Source organism: Ovis aries, chromosome 11, assembly GCF_016772045.2.
Source record: "Ovis aries strain OAR_USU_Benz2616 breed Rambouillet chromosome 11, ARS-UI_Ramb_v3.0, whole genome shotgun sequence".
NCBI lineage: Eukaryota > Metazoa > Chordata > Mammalia > Artiodactyla > Bovidae > Ovis > Ovis aries.
The window spans coordinates 33,967,130-33,989,069 of record NC_056064.1 but is presented as its reverse complement, the minus strand read 5'-3'; the positions used below and the strand labels follow the sequence as shown (position 1 = coordinate 33,989,069).

At 58.5% G+C, this 21,940-nt stretch overlaps 2 protein-coding genes across 2 annotated transcripts in view; one reads left to right on the top strand and one right to left on the bottom strand.

Moving 5' to 3' along the window:
- The window catches only part of FAM83G (family with sequence similarity 83 member G), a 31,259-nt gene extending 24,176 nt beyond the window's left edge, over positions 1 to 7,083 (bottom strand). The window contains exons 1-2 of the mRNA XM_027974812.2: positions 7,046 to 7,083; positions 5,990 to 6,588 (exon numbers count right to left, since the gene is read on the bottom strand). Coding sequence (XP_027830613.1) covers positions 5,990 to 6,496 — 507 coding nt within the window. The 5' untranslated portion in view covers positions 6,497 to 6,588; positions 7,046 to 7,083. The remainder of the gene's footprint in view (positions 1 to 5,989; positions 6,589 to 7,045) is intronic.
- The window catches only part of SLC5A10 (solute carrier family 5 member 10), a 56,590-nt gene that overhangs the window by 34,266 nt on the left and 384 nt on the right, over positions 1 to 21,940 (top strand). The window contains exons 10-14 of the mRNA XM_027974813.3: positions 15,321 to 15,428; positions 17,836 to 17,986; positions 21,178 to 21,346; positions 21,463 to 21,678; positions 21,823 to 21,880. Of these exons, the coding sequence (XP_027830614.1) occupies positions 15,321 to 15,428; positions 17,836 to 17,986; positions 21,178 to 21,346; positions 21,463 to 21,678; positions 21,823 to 21,880 (702 nt within the window). The remainder of the gene's footprint in view (positions 1 to 15,320; positions 15,429 to 17,835; positions 17,987 to 21,177; positions 21,347 to 21,462; positions 21,679 to 21,822; positions 21,881 to 21,940) is intronic.

The following is a 21,940-nucleotide window of genomic DNA, read 5'->3' as shown; positions in this document are numbered from 1 at the left end:
CTCAGTCAGGGGGAGTGGACTGGAAGACCTGCGGTCCCTCCCCTCTGACAGTCATCAGCTCTGGCACCTTCCTTCTGCACAATTAAGACAGAAGCCTCATTAAGGCCAATTAAAGGAGATTCAGGCCACCCAAGCGCCAAATGGCTGCAGTGGGCCAGGGTCAGGAAGCACATGCAGGTCCCACCCAGCCCAGTGGCGTGGGCCCTGCCCTGAGTCTGATAGACATCGGCCACATCTCAGGAATGCTGCAGAGACCAGAGGCCACAGAGCGTGGGGTCAGGTGACCAGGGCTGTGCCCAGTGGACGGGACAAGAGGACAAGCCCCTCCCTCTTCCTGCCGCCCCCAGGGGCCTCCAGCTTCCAGGTGCGGGATTCAGACTGAGGCCCACACAAGCCAAGAGTTTTCAAACTGGAAAATCTCAAGTTCATCAATCTGAAACACGTTAAGAGCTCAGCTTCTCCAGGATCTAGGAGCAACAGGCACGGTGGGGTCATGGAGTGTCCTAAACCCCCAGCTTAGGGGGCCTGGAAAGGACTTGCCCGGGGTCACAGAGCCAGCCCCACAGGGCAAGGCTCCTGAGCCACTGGAGGCCCGTGTCCTCTCTGCTGTGTTCCATGGACCCTGCTTGAACTCCTCCAGGATGGGGGCTGGGGGGCTCACCACTTCTCAAGCCAGACCACCCTCAGGGAGAGGCCGTCAGGATGACAGGGCCGAGGGAAGAGACCTGGCATTTACTGAATCCGTGCCAGACACCGTGCTTTTCCCATGCAAATCTCACAGCCCCTTTGGGGCAGGTGCTGGCATCAGATGGCGCTGAGCTGGAAGGGACGGAGGATCAGAGAGGTGGAGTGGTTACCTTGGGCAGCATGGCCTGACAGCAGAGCTGGGCTCAAGCACGGGCCCCCCGAAACCGAAGACTGTCTTCCCACGGCCCCATGAGGCATTTAATCTGGGGGATCACTCGGACCTCACAAAGGAGGCTGGTGCAGCCCACCAGCCAGGGCCTGCCAGGATAAAGGAGGTGTGGCCCCAGTAGGGGGCAGTCCAGCCCCGCACTGAGCATTCTCATGCTTATTAAGCATTCTCATTCTCACTGCCTTATTAAGACCAGTGCCTAATCCCCATCTTACAAACAAAGAACCTAAGGCCCAAGGTCATTCAGCAAGGGGGTCTCTGAGAGGCCTGGTCCTGCCCACCTCTGAGGGCGCAGGGGAAGGACCCTTGGCTGCAGGGCGAGCCTGCTGGACCCCCAAGACCAGAAGCTCAGTGCAAGCCTGCCACTCAAAGCCCTGGTGTGGTGGACTTCCCTGGTGGTTCAGTGGCTAAGATTCGGCCCTCCCAGTACAGGGTGCCTGGGCTCAATCCCTGGTCAGGGAACTGGATCCCCACATGCCACATGCCCCAACTAAGAGTTCACATGCCACAGCCTGAAAAACAAAGACCCTGGTGGAGCTTCAGCAGGCCCTGGCCCCTCTGGACGTCGGCTGTCATCACCTGTGACCTGGGAGTGATGACAGGCCCTGGCTCCCAGGGTCGTGGAGAGAGGGCAGGGTCAGCTGGTATGGGGCAACCTGCCCGGGCGCTCTGGAGCCTGGCGTGCACCCAGCCCAGTGGTGCCAGCCCTCCTTCCTGGCAGAGTTGCTCCTCACTCTCCTCAACCTCAATTAAGACACGAATGCTGCTGGGTAGGAACCTTTGAAGAAGACAGGAGCCAGCACCTGGGATTATATTATCAGATGATTCCCCAGCTGGGGCTCTGGACTGGGAAGTGCTCCCCAGACCCACTGCATGAGGCTGGGTGGTGCTGCCCCTGGAAGCAGCTAACTGGGCCACCCCAAGGCCTCTCACAGTGTCAGGGCTGTGAGGGTATCGCCTTGTTTGGGGATAGCGAGAGTCCCTTCCTGGTCCTCAGGGGCCTTGACTTCCCGTCACTTTGTGCTCACCAGACCTTGGGGCAGTCAGACTTCTGCTCCTGCAGGAACCCAGAGTCTAGGAGCCTCATGAAAATACTTTTACTGCCCTGAGTCAAGCTGAGGGCCCGCAGTGAGGCTCCACGGCTCTCACGAGGGGCAGGGCTCAGAAGGAACAGCCAAGACACTGCTCCTCCAGGGAAAGGGGGCTTAGAGCCCCCAGAGCTAGGTCCTAGGAAGGCTCCCTCCAGTGTTGGCTGGGTGACAGGTCATTTGCCCTCTGCGAGCCCCTCGTCTGCACAGAGGGGACCACACCTATGCTGTGGAGCTGGGAGGATCCAGGCAGGCAAAGTGCCCGCTCAGCACCTGGGGTACAGCTGGCATTTAATAAATGCCTCATTAAGCTCTTTTATTCTCCTGGAGCCAAGCTGTGAGCTAGGATGGCAGCGTGGGAAGGCAGGGGCCAGACAGAAAAGACGTGAGGTCACTCGGGCACCATGGAACCTGGTTCCAGTCCCTTCTTGCTGTGTGGCCCCAAGCAAGAAACAACATTTCTGGGTCTGGCCCCGGCCTGGCAGGCACAAGATCTGGTTTCAGGTCTTGGCTTCACCCCTTACTCTCCTTTGTGCCCCCCACCGATTCCTCACCCACACATGATCCAGCCCTGCCCTCGGGGCCCCAGATGAAGAAGTCCCGTGGTGGAGGGGCATCCCTGAATGAACAACCTGCTAGAGCATCTCCCCTTCTGCTGGCCAAGGCGGGCCCTCCACAGCCCCAGCCCGCCCCAGCCCGGCCTCACCCCTTTCGCACAGGCTGCAGCCGCCCAGGCGTGATGCTACAGGCCCGGCTTCTGGTATGCAGTTAGAACCCCATGGCAGGTTTTTCCCCAGATAAATCCCTGGCTCCCAGGGGCTGGGAGAAGGGCAGGCAGATGACCCTCCATCTCTGGGCCTGCTCAGGGCCACCTGCCAGTGGAGTCAGACCCTGGACCCACTAGTCTTTGTACCAGAGGAAGGTCAGAGCGGGAGAAATCCTTAAAAGGCCCCAGTGCCTTGCCCATTTCACAGATGGCTTGACCGGGGCTTGTGCCGGGTCACAGGTGGTGGAGGAAGAGCCGGGACCTGACCAAGTACTTGTGGCTCCTGGGCTGTGGCCCATTAGTTCCATGCTCATCTCCTGGGAAAAGGGGAGAACTCAGTGTTGGCCCTGATGGGAACAGGGCCACTCCCGGCGAGACGGGCTGAGTGTGTGCTGTGTCACTTCCCTGCCCCGGGGTCGGCCCGCTGCTGACGACAGTCTGGGCTGAGGAGGCGGTGGGCTGGGCTGTCCTGACTCAGCGCCACCAGCCCCAGCCCAGAGGCCCAGGTGGGCAGGGGGCCAGCGTTTTGGCCAGGCAGCTGGACCGTGGTGTCTCCATCCCAGGTGGGGAGAGGGGGCGTTCTCCCTGCACTGGTGCTGGGGGCACTAGGAGGATTCGGGGGTGAGGGAAAGAGAGGTGATTCATGGGGAGAGAGAAGGCGGGTCAGGCTCCTGGCGGCCAGGCGGGCGGCCCAGGCAAAGTGCCCTGTCAGCACCCGTCAGCACCTGCCAGCGTCACGGCCCCGCCCTGCGAGCCAGGAGGCAGCAGAGCTGGGAAATGGGAGGGTCCCAGGCAGCTTGGATGAGCGGCCCCTCCCTGCTCTGCCCCTCACTGTGTCCTTCCAAGGCCTGGGCAGGACAGGCAGGGGACCTGCCTAGAGTCTGAGGACAACACCAGTCTGGTCCCTTCCCCACCTCTCCACCCAAGAGCTAGCCAGGTGACCTTGGTAGGGACTAACCTGCTGAGCCTCAGTGACTACATCTGGAAAATGGAGCAGATAACACTACACAAGACTATAAAGTGTCTGGTACCCAGTAAACAGCAGCTCTGGTTATCAGGACCACTCCTCCACCTTCCACACACTATGTTGGCCGTGGGTCCTGGGGTGGACGTGGCAGGGAAGACATGGGCTGGAAAGCAGCAGCAAGGCTCCCCATCAGGTGTGAACAAACCCCCCGTCCTCTATGTCTCGGTGTCCCTGGCCAAAAGAGGAGGCCCTTGGCCTCTGAGGCCCCTCCTGTTGAGCCCAGGGCTCACTGCCATGCCGTATGAGCATGGTCAGTGAGCCCCTACCCTGGGAGGGATGAAAGCAGGGCCAACGCCCACCTGTTGGGGGCTGCAGGACAGTACCGACTGGGACCACACAGACCAGGGTGCAGGCCTGGGTGGGACTTTCTCCTGGCTCTGTCCCTTTACACAGGTGATGCTGATAAGCTTGGAGGGCTTTGTGGGGAGCAGACAAAGTTACAGGGGGCATGGGGCTGCATGGGATGGCTGGGTCTCAGCCCCGGACACAGAGACAAGAGAGGAGGGAGGAGGCCCTGGTGCTCAGCCTGGCCCCAGGCTCCCCTGTCTGGACCTGGCCATCTGTCTTTCCATCTTGGGGTGATAAGACTTTTCAGCTGTTCCTGAGCAGTCTGGGCTCTGGGATCTACCTCTTTCCTACTTCTACTGGGGAGGAGAGGCGCCCCAGCACGGCAGGTCAAGCCCCCTCTACCAGGGTCTCAATTTCTCCATTTTTAAAAAGGGGGTGGAGGCTGGGTAATGGGATCCAACAGGCACTCCTAGGGAACTGGGATCCACGATCTCAAGCCTGGCACCCACGCCAGCAGCACCCCCCTCCGCCACAGCAGGTTATTCAGTCTGAAAACTGATGGTTCCTCCATCCCACCTCTTCCTCACTCTGACACCCGACTCCATCCTCACGGCTTTCATCCCCGCCACCTCCGTTTCACAGAGCAGAAACCCAAAGCCCCAAAGCTGCCTGGGATCAGGCCGAGAGCCAGGTTCCCCAAGATAGGCTATCCGACCCTGCCAGCCCCCTCAGGAAACAGGGACTCCACCTTTCCAGAAACTTAAGCCATGGCCAGCTTGTCAGTGCCTGACCCACTTCTGGTCTCTTTGCCCAAAAGCTCCCCTGGGCCCTGTCAGCCAGGATGATTCCCCAAGGCCACTGTCTAGGTTTTGAGCGGGCCCAGAATAGTGAAGGGGCTCGACTCAGCTAGAAATACCTTGCCCTGCCGGGCCAAGGCCAGAACAGGCACTGCTGATCACTTACTCCTCTCTACTGAGTCCAGAGCTGGCTTTTGAATCCTCAACCCTGCTCATGAGGCAGGCTTTATCAGTCATCTCAGAATGTGCCTTGAAATCCATGGAAGCAAGAGAAGGCCCCGCTTATGGTCACGGCTATCCAGCAAGGGCTTGGCTGCCTGCCAGTGGAGAAATCCCTTCTCAGAAGGTATGTCAGTGTGTCAGCTGAATGGATATCCACAGCGGGACAAGGCATAGCTCGGCTGGGGTCGCTCCGAGGGAGGTCCAGACAATGCCTGAGGTCCCTTCAATCCAGGTTGACAACCCTCACTGGGACCTGCTCTGCTTCCACCCCCAGGAACACACCATCACCAGTCCCCACCTCCCACTCTGGGAAGGTTCTGCCACTGCAAAGCTTGCAAAGAGGCTCAGAGAGGGAGAGCTACTTGCTCTCAGTCACCCAGCACAGCAAGGGAAAAGGCACAGTTGAACTTGGATCTCCAGGCCAGCCTCAGGCTACTTCTCAGTCTCCATGCCTACCCCAGGTCCCAGACTGTTTCCACCATCCATAAAAGCAACACCAGAGCACTCGGGAGCACGTGTGCGCAGGAACCTCCTGCTTCTCAGAGCCATCCCGGCGGACAGTGAGGGGAGCCCTGTGATCCTTCCTGCCCCACCCAAGCACCTTCTTCTGGGGAACCTCCTCGCCAAGTCTGAGGAAGTCAGAAACACCCCCCAACGATGCACAAAGATCCTTTGAGCCAGAGCAGCCTGCTGTCAGCGGACAGGGGATCCAGGTGCCCGCTCTGCAGAGAAACCGAGGATGCCGGCGAAGGCAGCAGGGAGGCGGCCCAACAGGCAGCCGAAAGCCCGGGCTGGGCTGAGTGCACCCGTGTGGACGCCTGAGACACCGGGACAGGTCAGGCCTGCCCGGCTGCGTCTCTTGGGGACTCTGGCCGGCCGACTCACCTTCTGGGCCTGGCTGATCATCTTGCGCACCACCTCCTTAATGTGGGCCTGCCCGTCGATGGGGGGCTGCATGTAGACGCTGGCCCGGGTCACGCCCCGGTAGGCGATGGTGTCGGGCCAGCCCAGGTCCAGCTGTGGGATGGAGCGGTCCGACTTCTGGGGCCAGTACTCCAGCGAGGGCAGCGGTTCGGCCTCGGTGGGGGTGCCCTCGGCCGCGCTGGCCGCCTCACCATCCTCCGGCCCGCGCGGCTGCGCGCCGGCGCGAGGGTCCTCGGAGCCGGGGTCGTACACCTCAATGGTCTCCAGGATGCGCCGCAGCTCCAGCTCCGAGAGGAAGTCGCGGATGTTCTCGCGCTTCAGCACCTCGTAGAAGGCGTCGCGGCCGCTGGCCGCCAGCGCCTCCAGCGCCAGCCGCTGCTCCTCGCTGTAAAAGAACTCGGGCTTGGCTTCGCTGGAGCGCCAGTTGACGTGGCTGTCGTCCAGGCACTGCACCTGCGAGAAGGCCATGGCGGCCGCGCGCTCCGCAGCTCCGGGCCGTCTCCGGCTGGGCGCTGAGCGCTCTGGGGCCTCGGGCCGCCGCCGCTCCTCTGCCCCGGGACCTGCGGGAGGGGCGGGCCGGCAGGGTCGGGTCAGAGTGCAGGCGGGGCCGGGGAGGGGCGGCCGCGCCGAGGAGGGGCCGGCGGGGGGCGGGGGCGCACGCCTCCCGCCCGGGTGCCGGTACCTGCTGGGGGCGGGGGCGGGAGCCCGCCTCCCGGGGGATTTTTGGAGTTGCCAAGGTCCTGGCGACTTCTGGGGGGAACTAGGGGCGGCGAGGGACTCCCCAGAAGTTCCCAAGAAGGAGGGTCCGAAGTCTGCTCTCCGACGACCTCTGGCCCTGCTCGGCGGCGCCCCGCATCCCCAGGGCTTCCGGGGTGGGAAGGGGCCCCCAAAGCTCCCAGCGCCGCGATCGGCACCCCTTGGGGTCTGCGCGCAGTAGGTTCAGGCCGGCGCGTAAGCGGGCGGGTCTCCCCGGGGCCTAGGGTCGGGGGTCAGGGGCGCGGGCCGAGGTTCGCTTACCGGGCGCGCGGGCGGCGCGGGCGCTGGCTGCGGTGACTAAGTGCGGCCCCGCCCACCCCGCTGCCGCCACCTGCGGTCACGTGCGGCCGGGGGCGGGGCCGGAAACATTCACCCCACCCCCGACAGACAGACGTCTGGCGGGTGTGCGAGTGTCTTCGCCGCCACCGGCCCCAGATGGCGGAATTCTGAACCGCTCAGGGACCAAAATCCAAGCGCTTCTGGGCCATTGCGGCCCAGAGAGGGACAGTGTTCTCCTGAGGACACACAGCAAGGCGATAGCCTTGACACGCCCCCACACTGCTGGTAATCCTGGTCCAACCCGACTGTTTCCAGTTTTCCAGGTGGGACAGAAAGCATGCACAGATGCTCACCCGCTGTGGAAGGAGAGTTGGGGTGCTGGGCTGGGAGCCTCTGAGGCAGGAGCTGGGCCGCTCTGACCCAGCCTCAGGGGCCCTCCCACAGCCCGGCGTGGACAGGGCAGGCACCCAGTTCTAGGTCCCAGCCCTGGCTCCCTGCTGAGAACAACACCCCCCAACCCCCAGGAGTGGTCCTGCATGATGAACCGCGCCAAGGCCCTGGGGCGAGGAGGGCCCGAGAGGGCAGCTGTGGGCTGGGGTCAGGCCCAGCTTTCTGTCCTGCGTCCCTGGGGCTTGGGACCCTGGTGACGGGGGTGCGTGGGGACCACATCTGAAGGCAGGCTGCCAGGGTGGGGACAGCAAAGCCCATTAAACCTCACCAACCACAACCCCCACCCGTCGCGTGCCACAGCCAGTCAGCCAGGCATCTGGCCCAGCCTTCCCACCCCCTCCCAGCCATGCACCGGCTGCTTGTGCTCCGCTGGGCTTGGGGCGCTGAGGACACTGCTCTGTGATGCAGAGGGTTGGCTGTTGACATCTCTAGGCCTGGGCCCTAGAAAACCGGCCTCAGGACCCTCTCCACCCGCTCCCACCCTGTCTGCCTGTCAGGCCATCTGCCCTGGGCCCCTCAGCAGTGGTGCTGCCTCCCGGCCCAGTGTCTCTGTGCTCCCATCACTGTGTCCTGCCCTCTGCCCTGGCCCGGGGGCTTCACACTGTGTCTGAACACGGTGCCCCTTCAGGTGCCCCCAGCACCTCCCAGGTAGGTGCACACACACCTGCCTCCCCACCCTCACCCCACACAGTCAGACTGGGAGGGAGGTGCCCCCGGGGTGAGCACGGCTCTGGGAGCCCTGAAGCCTGGCTAATGGCCTCTGCAGCTGGGGACCCAGACAAGACTGTCTCTGGGCCTCGGCATCTCCTTTTGCTCTTCCCCTGCTCGGAGGCCCTGGGCTCATGAAGGGAGTCCTGGCTCTCAGGGCTGAAGGGCCTCCAGCCCTCCAGTTACCTGCCCATAATTTTAGAATCACAGGAAGCTGTTGAAAAGCCAACAGAGAGCTTGCAGACACTCTTCACCCAGTCTCCCCCAGTGGTGCCATCTTGTGTAACCACTGTGCGATAACCACAGCCAGAGAGCTGGTTCAGATTTCCCCAGCTGACGTGTGCCTGTTTATGTGCATGTGTGTACAGCCTCATCACACGCGTAGGTTTGTGTAACCACTGTCACAATCTAGACAGAGAACTGTCCCCCTGCAGTCAAATATCTCCACCCTAACTCGCCACCACTGGTCTATTCTCTGGTGATTCGTTCGGGTCAACGTATATCAGTAGGTCATTCCTGTCTGTTGCTGACTGGTAGTCCATGGTATTCTAGTCTTTATTTCTAGGGGTTTGGCATTCTTAGCCTCCACATATAAGGGATATCATATGGTATTTATCTTTCTTTGGCTTATTTCACTCAGCGTAAAACCCTTGAGATCCATCCACATTGTTACAAATGGCAGGATGTCTTTCCTTCTCATGACTGAATAATATTTTCTTTTCCAATATTTATTTTATTTATTTGATTGCACTGGGCCTTGGCTGCAGCACGTGGGATCTAGTTCCCTGACCAGGGATGGAACCCCCACACCCCACATTTCCACATTGGAAATGTGGAGTCTTAGCTACTGGACCACCAGGGAAGTCACTGAATGATATTTTCATATATATCTATATAAGCATCACATCTTTATTCATTCATCGAAAGTATTGTTCAGTTCAGTCCCTCAGTTGTATCCAACTCTTTGCGACCCCATGAACTGCAGCACACCAGGACACCCTGTCTATCACCAACTCCCAGAGTCCACCCAAACCCATTTCCATTGAGTCGGTGATGCCATCCAACCACCTTATCCTCTGTCGTCCCCTTCTCCTCCTGCCCTCAATATTTCCCAGCATCAGGGTCTTTTCCAATGAGTCAGCTCTTTGCATCATGTGGCCAAAGTATTGGAGTTTCAGCTTCAACATCAGTCCTTCCAATGAACACTCAGGACTGATCTCCTTTAGGATGGACTGGTTGGATCTCCTTGGAGTCCAAGGGACTCTCAAGAGTCTTCTCCAACACCACAGTTCAAAAGCATTAATTCTTCAGTGCTCAGCTTTCCTTATAGTCCAACTCTCACGTATCTTGGCTATTGTGAACAATGCTGCAATCAGCAGGAGTGCAAATGTCTCTTCAAGGTGGTGATTTCATTTCCTTAAAATATGTACCTAGTTGTGGGACTACTGAGTCATATAGTAGTTCCGTTTATAATTTTTTAAGGAATGTCCATGCTGTTTCCATAGTGGCTGTACCAATTTACATTCCCACCAACAGTGTACAAGTGTTTCCTTTTCTTCACATCCTGGCCAGCTCTTGTTATCTCTCATGTTTTTATAATAGCCCTTCTTGCAGGTGTGAGGTGATAGCTTATTGTGGTTTTGATTTGCATTCCCCTGATGATGAGTGATGTTGTACAGGTACTTTACACGTACCTGTTGTCCATTTTTTCCTTTGGGAGACGGTCTGTTTAGTTCCTCTGCCCATCTTTAAAGCAGATATTGGGGGTTTGTTTGTGGGTTTTGGTCTTAGATACTGAGTTGCATGAATTCTTTACATATTTTAGATATTAACTCCTTATCGAATATACAATTTGCAAATATTTTCTCCCATTCTTCAAGATACCTTTTCATTTTGTTGATTGTGTCCTTTGATGTGCAAAAGTTTTTCAGTTTGATGTAGTCCCAGTTGTTTTACTTGTTTGTTTTTGCTTTTCGCTTTTTTTTGCCTTTGCTTTTGGTGTCAAATCCAAAAAGTCGTGGCCAAGACTGATGTCAAAGAGCTACCACCTATGTTTTCTTCTAGGAGTTTTATGGTACCTGGTCTTCATTCAAATCTTTAAGGCACTTTAAATTGATTTCTGCATGTGGTGTGAGACAGGAGTCCAGTTTCATTCTTTTGCATGTCACTGTCCAGTTTTCCCAACACTATTTATTGCAAAAACTATCCTTTCCCCATTGTATATCCTTGACTCCTTTGTCGTAAATCAATTGACCATGTATGTGAGAAGATCTGCCTGCAAGTCTGGAGACCTGGGTTCGATCCCCGAGTCAAGAAAATTCCCTGGAGAAGGGAATGACTACCCACTCCAGTATTCTTGCTTAGAGGATTCCATGGACAGAGGAGCCTGGTGGGCTGCAGTCCATGATGTCACAGAGTTGGACATGACTGAGTGACTAGCAGCTTCACTTTTGCTTTGCTTCTGGGCTCTCTCTTCTGTTCCGTGGAGCTGTGTGTCTGTTTGGTGCCAGTACCACACTGTTTTGATTACTACAGCTTTATGATTTGGTTTGAAATCAGGGCCTGTGATGCCTCCAGCTTTGTTTTTCTTAAAAATTCCACTGGCTACTCAGGATCTTTTATTGGTTCCATCCAAATATTTTAGGATGGTTTTTAATATCTCTGTGAAAAAATATCATTGGAATTTTGATAGGGATTGAATTGAATCTATGGATCACTGTAGGTAGTATGGATAGTTTAACACTATTAATTATTCTCATCTGTGAGCATGGAATATCTTTTCATTTTTTGGTGTGTCTTCTGCAGTTTCTTTCAGTGTCTTATGGTTTTCAGTGTACAGATCTTTCATCTCCTTGGTTAAATTTATTCCTGCTACTGCTGCTGCTAAGTCGCTTCAGTTGTGTCTGAATCTGTGCGACCCCATAGACGGCAGCCCACTAGGCTCCTCTGTCCCTGGGATTCTCCAGGCAAGAGTACTGGAGTGGGTTGCCATTGCCTTCTCTGAAATTTATTCCTAGGTCTTATTTTTTTATGCTATTGTAAATTTTTTGTGTATTGTAAACAGTGTATTTACAATACATAAATGGATAGCAATTTTTTATATGTTGTAAATAGCATTTAAAAAGAATAAGATTGTTTTCTGAATTTCCCTTTCTGACAGTTCACTCTTAGCATACAGAAACAACTGATTCTGAGTATGGATCTTGTTTCCTGTGACTTCATTGAATTTGTTTCTGTAGCTTTTCTTTTCATCCTTTTCACTGATGATGTTTTATAAAAGCAAAAGCTTTAGTTTTGTTTGTTTGTTTTTCTTCTTTTTGGTTTTGTTTGTTTGTTTGTTTGGGGGTTTTTGGTCACACTGTGCAGTTTGTGGAATTTAGTTCCCCCACCAGGGATTGAACCCAGGCCCTCAGCAGTGAGGGCTCAGAGTCTTAATCATCGGACCTCTAGGGAAATCCCCAGAGCTTTAGTTTTGATGAACTCTATTTTGTCAATTTTTCATTTTATGGATTATGCTTTTGATGTTAAGTCTAAAAACTCTTCATTTTGCCCTATGTTCTGATGATATTCTCCCTTTTTTTTTTCATTGAAGTTTTATAGTTTGCACTTAAATCTGTAGTCTAGTTTGAGTTAATATTTGTGTGAAGTGTGAAGTTTAGGTTGAGTCATTGGCTGTGGATGTCCCCAGAAGGGCTTTACCAAGGAGGAAACAGCCCAAGAACAGTTTCCCAGAACCACACAGTACGGGAGGCTTCCCAGGTGGTTCAGTGTTGAAGAACCTACCTGCCAATGCAAGAGATGTGAGAGACGTGGGTTTGATCCCTGGGTCAGGAAGATTCCCTGGAGGAGGGCATGGCAACCCACTTCAGTATTCTTGCCTAGATAATTGCATGGAGAGAAAAGTCTGGTAGGCTACAGTCCATGGGATCACAAAGAGTTGGACACGACTGAATCGACTGAGCAGGCACACAGCATGGGTTTGGGAGCACTGGACCCAAACGCAGGTCTGTGTGCTTTTCTTTTCTCCCACTTCCTCTTGCAACATCAGTGTCTAGACTGGCTCCCAGGGATGAGCCAGGCTGGACTGGGAGTGGGGAGCACCCTGTTTACTCCCTGGGGTGGTGTGTCAAGTGACCAGCTTAGAAGAGAGTCATTCAGTCAGTCAACAAACACAGCCACAACCTGCCACGCGTGGGCTTATGCTGTGCACGCCTGGGGCCCAGGCTCCCCAAGGGGCTCCTGTGGTATCGTCTCTGGAGAGGCAGGAAGGCGCCCTTGGAGGGTGATGCCTTAGAGATGAGAGGAGTCAGGAGGAGCTCCCTGGATTTCAGAAGGGTGTTCCAGGGAGAAGGAACAGCAGACACAGAGGCCTGGAGTTGTGGGTGAGATTTTGGTGGTAGTTAGGGTGGCCACGTGAGCAAGAGGCTGTAGTGCCCAGCTAGAGCCCCTGTGTGGGTCGTTCCTGTGGGGGATGGGGGCCACAGGAGGCTGTGAGCAGGAAGGAGTGTGGGCGGACTGATGGTCCTAGAAGCTCCCACAGGGCGTGGGTTACAGGGGCTAGGTGATACAGCCCCCTTGGTCCCCAAGCCCAGTGACTGGACTTGGCACTGGCTGAAGGGAGGGAGGACATGGAGGGCAGAGAGGGAGGCAGCCCTCAGGCTTCCAGCGTGGGCCCCTACTGGGTGGGGGTACTGATGTCAAGGTGGAGCCAGTGGGCACACCCTGGCAGGCCTGCAGAGTCCAGCACCAGACAAGGTCAAAGCCTCTCACCGAGGCCCCTGGCCCTGCCTTCGGCCTGGGGCTGCTCAGTCCTGAGTTGGCACAAATGGGGGCTGCTGTTTAAGTGGCAACGACACCTCTGCTGCTGTCACAAAAGAGGGGAGGTTCTTTCCTGATGCTCAGCACAAACCCTGAGGTGCCCAGAGGCAGGGCCCCATCCCGGGAGCCTGCAATGGGCTGCGACAGGCTGAATAAACCTGGGCAGAATCTCCTGACTCGGGCTTTTCAAGCCATTATGTGGCTGTGACTCTTCACCCGTCCCTCCGGGAGGGCTGAGTCCTCCAGGTGCCGGAGCCAGCCAGTCCAAGCCCAGAACCTGTTGGGAGGGGCCAGTCACCTGTCCTCACCTGGACCCAGAGTCCCTCCAGGGCACCCCGGGCTGTATCCTGGGTCTGACTATGTGTCCTAGGCAAGTTATGCCCTTTTTGGTCCTGAGTTCTCACATCTATACAGTGGTGGGCAAGGCAGCTGGATCAAACAGTGCCTGAACTCCCCCCGGGCTTCATGGGCTCCTTTCTCCCTTTCCTCCTGGCCTTCTGTGCCTTTCCCCTTCCTCCAACCATTCACTTATTTACTCACTCATTCATTCACAGATGTTCACAGAGTAGCTTCTCTGGGCCCAGCCCTGGATTGGGTGATACCTGGGAGCGGAGTTGATTCAAAGCCAGTGTCCGCCCTTGGGGAGCTCCCAGTCTGGTGGAGGAGATGAAATATGCAAACAAATAATTGTGATTCAACCCTGGGCTTTAGGAGGCCTTGGGAGGAAGCTGCTCTGCCTGGGAGGGGTTGGGGGGCAGTTATGGAAAGCCTCTGAGAGCAAGTCCTTTGCAGCAGGCGTGAAGCAGGAGGCAAACAAGGGTAGGGACAGAGTAGGAGCAGTGGGAGGAGGCAGTCCAGCCGCGTCTGCCCAGGCACAAAGGCGTCGGGGTGCTGGGTGTGTGTGAGAAAATACAAGCAGGTCAGGGTGGCCGGCACCGGTGCTGGGAGGACAGGACCTGGGCCCAGCTGTCCAGGGCCCAGCTGTCCAGGGCCTCAAATGTTGACTGTCTGAACGTGGAAAGGAATTTTTTTCCAGGAAGCTATGGGCTCCAGGGTTGGGGAGGGGGCTCCTGAGAAGGAAGTGACAAGAGCAAAGCCATGGCTTTGAAAGGATGAGGCTGCAGAGGGTGGAAGAGGGCCAGTGAGAAGACAGCAGCAGGTGGAGGGAGTCCAGTGGAGGGGGCGGGTGATGGGAGGAGCCCCCATGGGCTGGAGGCTGGTGGACTGGCAGTGGGGGCATCCTACAGATGTCCTAGGAGCCTGGCGCTCAGGAGAGGCTGGGCTGGAGACTGGCTGAGGATTGTGGGGGCGGAGTGATGCTACTCCCACTGGCTCAAGGGAGGAGACCCAAGACCCTCCGTGGTGGGTTGGGCATCTAAGGAGGGATCTTAACCCAGGAGTGCTCGGTCCATGAGGAAGGCTCGGTGACAGAAACGTCGATGCTACACGTGGAAACATTCTGACCCCAAACAGACCCCTGTGCTGAGTGGCTGCACACCCGTTCCCTGCGTTCTCTCTGAGCGCACGCGTTCTCTCTGCCTTCCTCTGCCCCCCTCCCTGCCCCTGCCACCACTGAAAACCCAGGGGTCAGGGCCGATGGTGCTGGGAGGGAGGCAGAGACTCCAGATTCAGTCTGGATCTGGGTCGAGGCCCTGGACGTCCACTCAGAGGGCATGCAGTAGGCGCTATCTCCGCCACGGGGAGTGTCTGCAGCAAAACCTGGGTTCCATCCTTATGGCCCAGATGGAGGAGGTGACTTTTGAGCACCCCCTGGGAAGGCCTGGGAGAGGGAGGTTGGGTCAGGGGGAGGCTGGGACGCCGTGAGAGGAGGGTGCAGAAGACCGGCCTGGAGGAGCCTGGCATCTGGAGAGTCTTGTTGAGGGGGGACTCCATTCTTGTTTGAAGAGTCCTCTGGAAGCTGCTGGAGACAGTCTGAGGGGAGGGCCTTCACCTGCTCTTCTGGGGAGAAGGGCTGGGGGCAGGAGGTAGGGGGAGGGAGATAGCAGACGGTAGCCCTGGCCCCACGTGGGGACAGGGAGCCAGCATCGTGGATATGGACAGGCTCGTGGTAATGGACAGGAAGGCAGGGAGAGAAGGTGTCCAGGGACAGAATAGTGTCTCAAGACCGGCCCCCTCCTTGTCTGTCACCCTGGCCAGGAGACTGAGGCCCAGGGCTGAGCAGCAGCTGATGGCAGGTGGTAACAGAGCAAGTCCAGCCAGGCTCCTTGCCCACCCCAGGGTGGGGGGCAGGCCGAGGACACTGAGGATCCTTCTCCTGCAGATGACGTGGGCTGTGTGGTGCCGGCTGAGTGCCTGCGGGCCTGCGGGGCCGAGATCGGCTGCTCCAACATCGCCTACCCCAAGCTGGTCATGGAGCTGATGCCCACAGGTGAGGCCCTGGCTGGGTCTGACAAGGGGCCCTGCGGGTGGTGGAGGCCACTCTGGATCCAGCGTGATGCTGTGTGACACCTGGGTGGGATGTTCCGCTCCTGGGGGAAGAGAGGAAAGGAATCAGAAAGCACGTAGGGCACCCACCATGCACCAAGCACCATGCCCAGGGGGTCGCACAGGACTGACCTGCACCTGCTTCTCAGGAACCCTGGTGCTCTAATCATCATACCCTCTTTTTCTTTTTTTTAATTTTTTGCAACCCTGCAAGGCATACGGGATCTTAATTCCTCAACTAGGGATAGAACCTGCACCCCCTGCGGTAGAAGCACTTCCAGGGAAGTTCCTTATCATCCTAGCTTTACGGATGGGGAAACTAGGACCTAAGGTGCCCTGGACTGCCAGGGAAGTCCCTTATCATCCTGGCTTTACAGATGGGGAAGCTGGGACCCAAAGGTGCCCTGAACTGCCAGGGAAGTCCCTTATCATCCCAGCTTTACAGATGCAGAAACTGGGACCCAAGGTGCCCTGACCAAGGTCAGGTGACAAGCGAGCTGCAAAGCTGGAGTCTGAACTCAGGGCTGGGGGATCCTCTTAGCCTGTGCTGGCCCTGCCCCCAAGAAAGGCTGCCATGCTCTCATCTTCCAGGCCTGCTGGGTGTCAGGCCCACTCACAAACGACCTCTCCTATATGTTATGAGGCAGAGTTCTTAGCTGTGTTTACAGATGTGGAAACTGAGACACAGATGAAGGCGACCCGTCCCGGGCTTGTAGCTTGTGGCTAAGACACAGAGCTCGGTCTCTCTGGCCCCCAAGTCCGCTGTTGACTCTGCTGGGACCCGAGGCGCCCAGCCCTGCCTTGAGCCTACAGCTTCTGTCTCCCTGAGACCCTGCAAACCAGAGAACATGGGCGTGTTTTGGCCATTTCCACATTCCTGGCCAGTGTGATACAGGGTGTGAAAGCAGAGCATGGTGAGGGGTGTGGTCCCACTGAAGCAAACGGAGGAGACGGCTGTCCTCTGCTGGCTTCACCTCCGAATTCTCAGCGTCCCACTGTGGGAGCTCGGACCCCGCCCTGCTCCTCTCTCCCTCCCTCCCTCCCAGACCAGGCCTGGGTTCTGCCGCTTGCTGGCAGAGATATTTGGGGCAAGCCTCTTCCCTGCTCACAGCTTGGTGTCCTCATTTGCAAACTGGGGATAATGATGCCTACTCACCCGTCAGAGTGGTTGTGGGATTAAGCACAGCACAGGGAAACTGACTGGCACAGGGGTTGGCTGCCCTGTGGGCTCGCACCTTGGGGCGTCGTCTGCCTCTACTCTTCTGAGGAGCTCACCACAACCCCTAGAGATCCAGCTCCAAGGTCTTGAGCTCCCCACGTGAGAAATGGGAGGAGAATAAACCCCAGGGTAATCCACCTCCCTGAGCAGGAGAAGGAGGTTGGAGAAATGTCTGGGGGGAAACCATGGTTTAACTCACTTTGCTTTGGGCCACATCTCAGCCAGTCTAGTGAGCAGAGAGGACTATGAGATTCCTGGAAGTCACACAGCAGGTCAGACGCAGAACCAGGGCCAGGCAAGCAGCGGCATCTCCAAGGCTGAGCCCTCGGATGAGGTGGCATTTCCTGGGGTCAGGGAAGGGTGTATAGGTGTTATGGGGGTGGAGGACAGACAGGGAATCTGCAGAGGTGGAGGAGGTGCTTAGATGCTTGAAGAAAAAGCACAGGAAACTTTGGAGACAGACTTATGGCAAAGCCCAGAGAGGGAGCCAACCAACCCAAAGTCACACAGCACTGAGTCCTCTGTACTCTCAGCCCCTTTCGAGCCTACAGCCCCAGGAGGCCTTGCACAGCAGGGCTTTGCCCACCTCGATGCGGGCCCTTCATTCATTTTCAAGGGCTTTTATCCCCCAGTTTGGCAGCCTTATCTCCTCTCCCCTGGAGCCAGCAAGACAGGGGCCCTCAGCCTGCCTGGCAGCCATGCACAAGAAGTAGCAGAAACCCCAGGCCCTGGGCCCCTGCGCCCTGCACGGGGTGTAGGCTCCAGGCTGAGGGTCCCTTGTCACTCCCCCACTACACCTGGGTTTTGCCTCTGGCCTGCTGTGCCTCCCTGGGCAACTCTCTTCCCCTCTCTGAGCTTCCACCTCCTCACCCATCAGATGAAGTCTGGGTGTGGAAGCACTCTGTCAGCTGCAAGCTCTGTAGAAAGAAGAGGCTGAGAACAGACACGTTGCCTGCAGCTGCAGGGGCCCACTGTCAGCCCCAGCCTCCCAAGTCAGGGTCTTCCTCCCACCACCTTCTATACCCTCACCCCCACCCTTCTGGGCCTCTGCCTGCGGACACTTGGAGGGGCCTCATCGGCAGGGCCTGGGAGCAGCCCAAGGAGGTCACAGCGGCCTGTACCCCTCCCCCAGGTCTGCGGGGGCTGATGGTCGCTGTGATGATGGCTGCGCTCATGTCCTCGCTGACCTCCATCTTCAACAGCAGCAGCACCCTCTTCACCATGGACATCTGGAGGCGGCTGCGGCCCGGTGCGGGCGAGCGGGAGCTGCTGCTGGTGGGACGGTATGGGGGAGGGGAGGGGAGGAGGGCTTCCCCAGCACACCCTCAGCCCGGGAGGAACCCCCAGAGGTGGGCATTGAGGGATGAACAAGAGTTTGCTGGTCGGAGATAGAATGATGCCAGGAAGGAGAGGAGAGGAGAAGCCAGAACATCCTGCCCCCACCTTCCATATCCGGCCCCTGGCCATGCCCATCCTGGGTAGCTCTCTTATTCCAGTCAGGACCTCTGAGGGAGTCTGCTGGGAAAGCCCCCTTCCCCAACATCCAGAGATGTCTTCCCTGGGCCTGAGCCCCTAGTCCCCTGTTGTATCCCAGTTGTTGCAGAGATGCCGGGAGCCAGTACTTGGGAGTGGCCACACCCAGGGTGTAGCTGTCCCTCTGGCCCCACCGAGCTTCTGCCCACATCCTCTGAGCCCTGCTTGTCCCATCCTTATCCCTCCTTGACTCATCTAATCTTTCTAGAATCTGTTCAAGTGCCCCTCCTCCTGGCAGCCCACCTGATACCCCCGGGCAAGGACTGAGTCCCCTCCCCTGGAAGGCCCCTGTAGGAACTAGAGCCCAGTGGCTCCCATAGATCAGGCAGGCCTTGTAGGTCCCGCTGGTGTTCTGACACCCCTCCTGTGGGTGTAGCTGTGTCTGGCCTGGCCCTCCATCCCCAAGCTCGGCTAAGTCCCCAGGAGCTCCCGGGCTGAGACTCTGTGATTGGTGAAGGGGACCTGGTGCCCTCTCAGGGATCCTGCCCCCACCTATCTCCCTCTGAGCCATGTGACCCCCACTTTGTCCGCCCCGGGGACCCTGCTCTCTGGTGCTGGGCTTGACCCAGCAGGGCTCCCTCCAGCTGAGAGCACGTGGCACCCATCCTCAGGGTGGGGTCCCCTGAGCTCCAGGCAGCTGTCCCGTGACGCAGCACAGCTGCCTGTGTTGGGACACGCCAGCTGGCAGGTGTGGGCTCCCGCATGGCCCGCGCCTCCCCCAGGGCAGGGAGCCCCTCCCTCCACTCCCAGGGTTGGCACCTGGGCCACCTTTCCCAGCCAGGTGACTCCCTGAGCCCCTCCAGCTCCAGCCTCCCGGATGCTGGGACTGGGCCTTCTCCTACTGCTCAGGGTGTGCCTCCCCCACCCCGGCTGGACACTGCAGCCCCAGGGGCCCTTTGGTGGCTCCACGGCCCCTGCCTGCTGTTTCCTGGCCAAAGTCCTGAGCTGGTCTCCCCTCCATGCAGCCCACCCCCGACACAGCACCCTTGGCCCACCTTCACGCCCATTGACTCAGGCAAGCCCACCCTGGGCCCTGTCAGCCTGCCTGTGGACGCACAGCTGTGTGATGTGGGCCTGGCTGCTCACCCTCTCTAGGCCCCAGGGCTCAGTCCTACCATCCACCCTCTTGAAGCACCAGCACGCCCCCAATACCTCCAGCCTGCTTCCTGCCTAAAACAGCACCACTCAAGCTGTGTTTGCCCCCATGAGGGCTCTGGGTCTCTGGAACCCCAGTCCAAGAAGAGACAGGACACAGGGCAGGGCAGCAGGAGTCCCCCGGGAGCCTAGCATTGCCTCAGGTGGGGGGCTGGAGGAGCCACCGCAGGTCTCAGAATGTGATCACTTCATGACCGGCGTCCCGAGCCTCGCTCCCTGGTCCTCCCTGCACCTACCCCTGCTATTCAGTCTGCTAGTGCCGGGCCTCCCTGGGACCCAGAGAGGTCTCAGAGACACCTGGCCTTGTGGGGCTCCCCTCAGTGACCGCAGCTGCAGCCCAGGGACAGTGGAGAGGGCCTGCCCACCTGAGAGCAGAATGCAGTGTGCGGCAGGGGACAGGAAGACTTCCTGGAGGAGGAGGGCCTCGAGCTGGGCTTTGGAGGATGAGGAGGTTTTGCTGGGGGAGGAGCTGATTACGGCATTCCAGGCAGAAGGAACAGCCTCTGGGTTTGGGGTCCCTCTGGCAGCCTGGTAGGGGCTGAGTCAGAGGAGCAAACCCCAGAGGCCGGTGAGGGCCAGGGCCACACTTTAGGCCGGCTGCAGAGGCCCAGCCTGTGAGAGATGCTGAGTCTGGTGTTGGACGCAGGGCCTGTGCAAGGAGGGTGGGGTGCAGCCTGCCCGTGCCTTTGAAGAGGGCAGCGCCCGCCGCCTGCCAGGCGGAGGGTTAATTAGCCCTAATCAGGGGGGCGGCTCCTTCCTCCACCCTCTCCCTCAGGCCGGGAAGGGGAGGACCCACCCAGGTGCACACATGGCCTCTTGCTGTCCTTTCTGGGGTCCCGGAGGGTCCCACCCGTCACCCACCTTGGGGGTGAGGGACATCCAGGTGACCCAGGATACAGGCAAGGGGCCCTTAGGCAGAGAAGAGCACATGGACACCTCGCCCCAGTTCTGTCCCCCAATGCCACAAGGCCCCCTCTTCCTGGAAGCCCCCCTGGATTGGTGCTTCCTCTGGGCTCCTTTGGCCTAGCCCTGAGCACACGATGACAGAACACCCCACTCCAGGTGCAGCACAGAAACCAGGCCCGCTCCTCACCGAGACCCAGCCCTAACACCCTGTCCTTCTCTTGGGCAGGCTCCTCATGAGTGCTTCATGGAGGAATGAGTGAAACACGTCCCTGCTGGGGGAGGGAGGGGCGGAGGTGGCTCACACCAGCCAGAGGTAGGCAGGAGCTGAGAGGAGGTGTCCACACAGGGGGGCAAGGGGAGGGGCTCCAAACCTCTGCTGTGTGTGCAGAGGGTGAGGTGTGCCACCAGAGGTCCCGACTCCTTCAAAGGCCCGCCAGGGTTTGAGGAACCACCAGGGGGTCAGTCTGGCCTGGATGTGAGGGCAACAGGTCATTCACAAGTGTGTATTGAGCGCCTACTGTGTGCCGGGAGGTGCAGCAGGGAACTAAAGGATGAGGCTGCTGCCACCAGGAGTGGGGAGATGGCAGCAAACCTAGAGAGGCGGGGCCAGGCCTTGAAGATGGACAGGAGACCAGGGGGAGACAGCAGGGATGACTGGGAGCACGCAGGCCGAGTCAGGGGTGGTTCCTGCAGGCAGCAGGGAGCCATGGAAGAGTCTGGAGAAGGCAAGGCCAGCCGCATCCCTGGAGGAGAGGACAGGGGCCGGGGAGGAGGCTGGAGCTCTGGCAGCAGGGGACAGATGGATAGCCAGCCTCAGTGACCCAGGGGAGGTGGGGAGGGGTGGGAGTCTTGAGGATGGCCCGCCCCCTGCCGCCTGCAGGCTGGTCATCGTGGTGCTCGTCGGCGTGAGTGTGGCTTGGATCCCCGTCCTGCAGGGCTCCAACGGCGGGCAGCTCTTCATCTACATGCAGTCGGTGACCAGCTCCCTGGCCCCACCAGTGACTGCAGTCTTCGTCCTGGGCATCTTCTGGCGGCGGGCCAATGAGCAGGTGGGATGTGGGGAGAGTGGGAGGCTTCAGGGCTCATCTCCCCTGGTGCCTGGGTGCCAAGTGGGGGAGGCCTCGCCTTCCTCCCGAGGCCCCAGCAGCCCTGCCTTCTCCTCTAGGGAGCCTTCTGGGGCCTGATGGCAGGGCTGGCAGTGGGTGCCACAAGGCTGGTGCTGGAGTTCTTGCACCCAGCCCCGCCCTGCGGCCACCCAGACACGCGGCCCCCCGTCCTCCATGGCGTCCACTACTTGCACTTCGCCGTGGCCCTCTTCCTGCTCAGCGGGGCTGTGGTGGTAGCTGGGAGCCTGCTGACACCACACCCCCAGGGCGTCCAGGTGAGCCTACCCTCACCCCTGGCCTCTGACCCTCTCTGACTCAGGAATCTTCTAGGTCTTGACCTGTAACCCCATCTAACCCTGGTCCCTGCCCTCTTTCCGTCACTGACCCCTGTCTGGGCTCACCCCTGCCCTTCTCTCTAGATCCAGAGCCTGACCTGGTGGACTCTGGCTCAGGACCAGCCCTCGGGAGTGAAAACAGGTGTGTATGTGTGACCCTAGGCCCCCCTCTTGCTCCCACCTGTGGCAGGGCGGCAGGCAA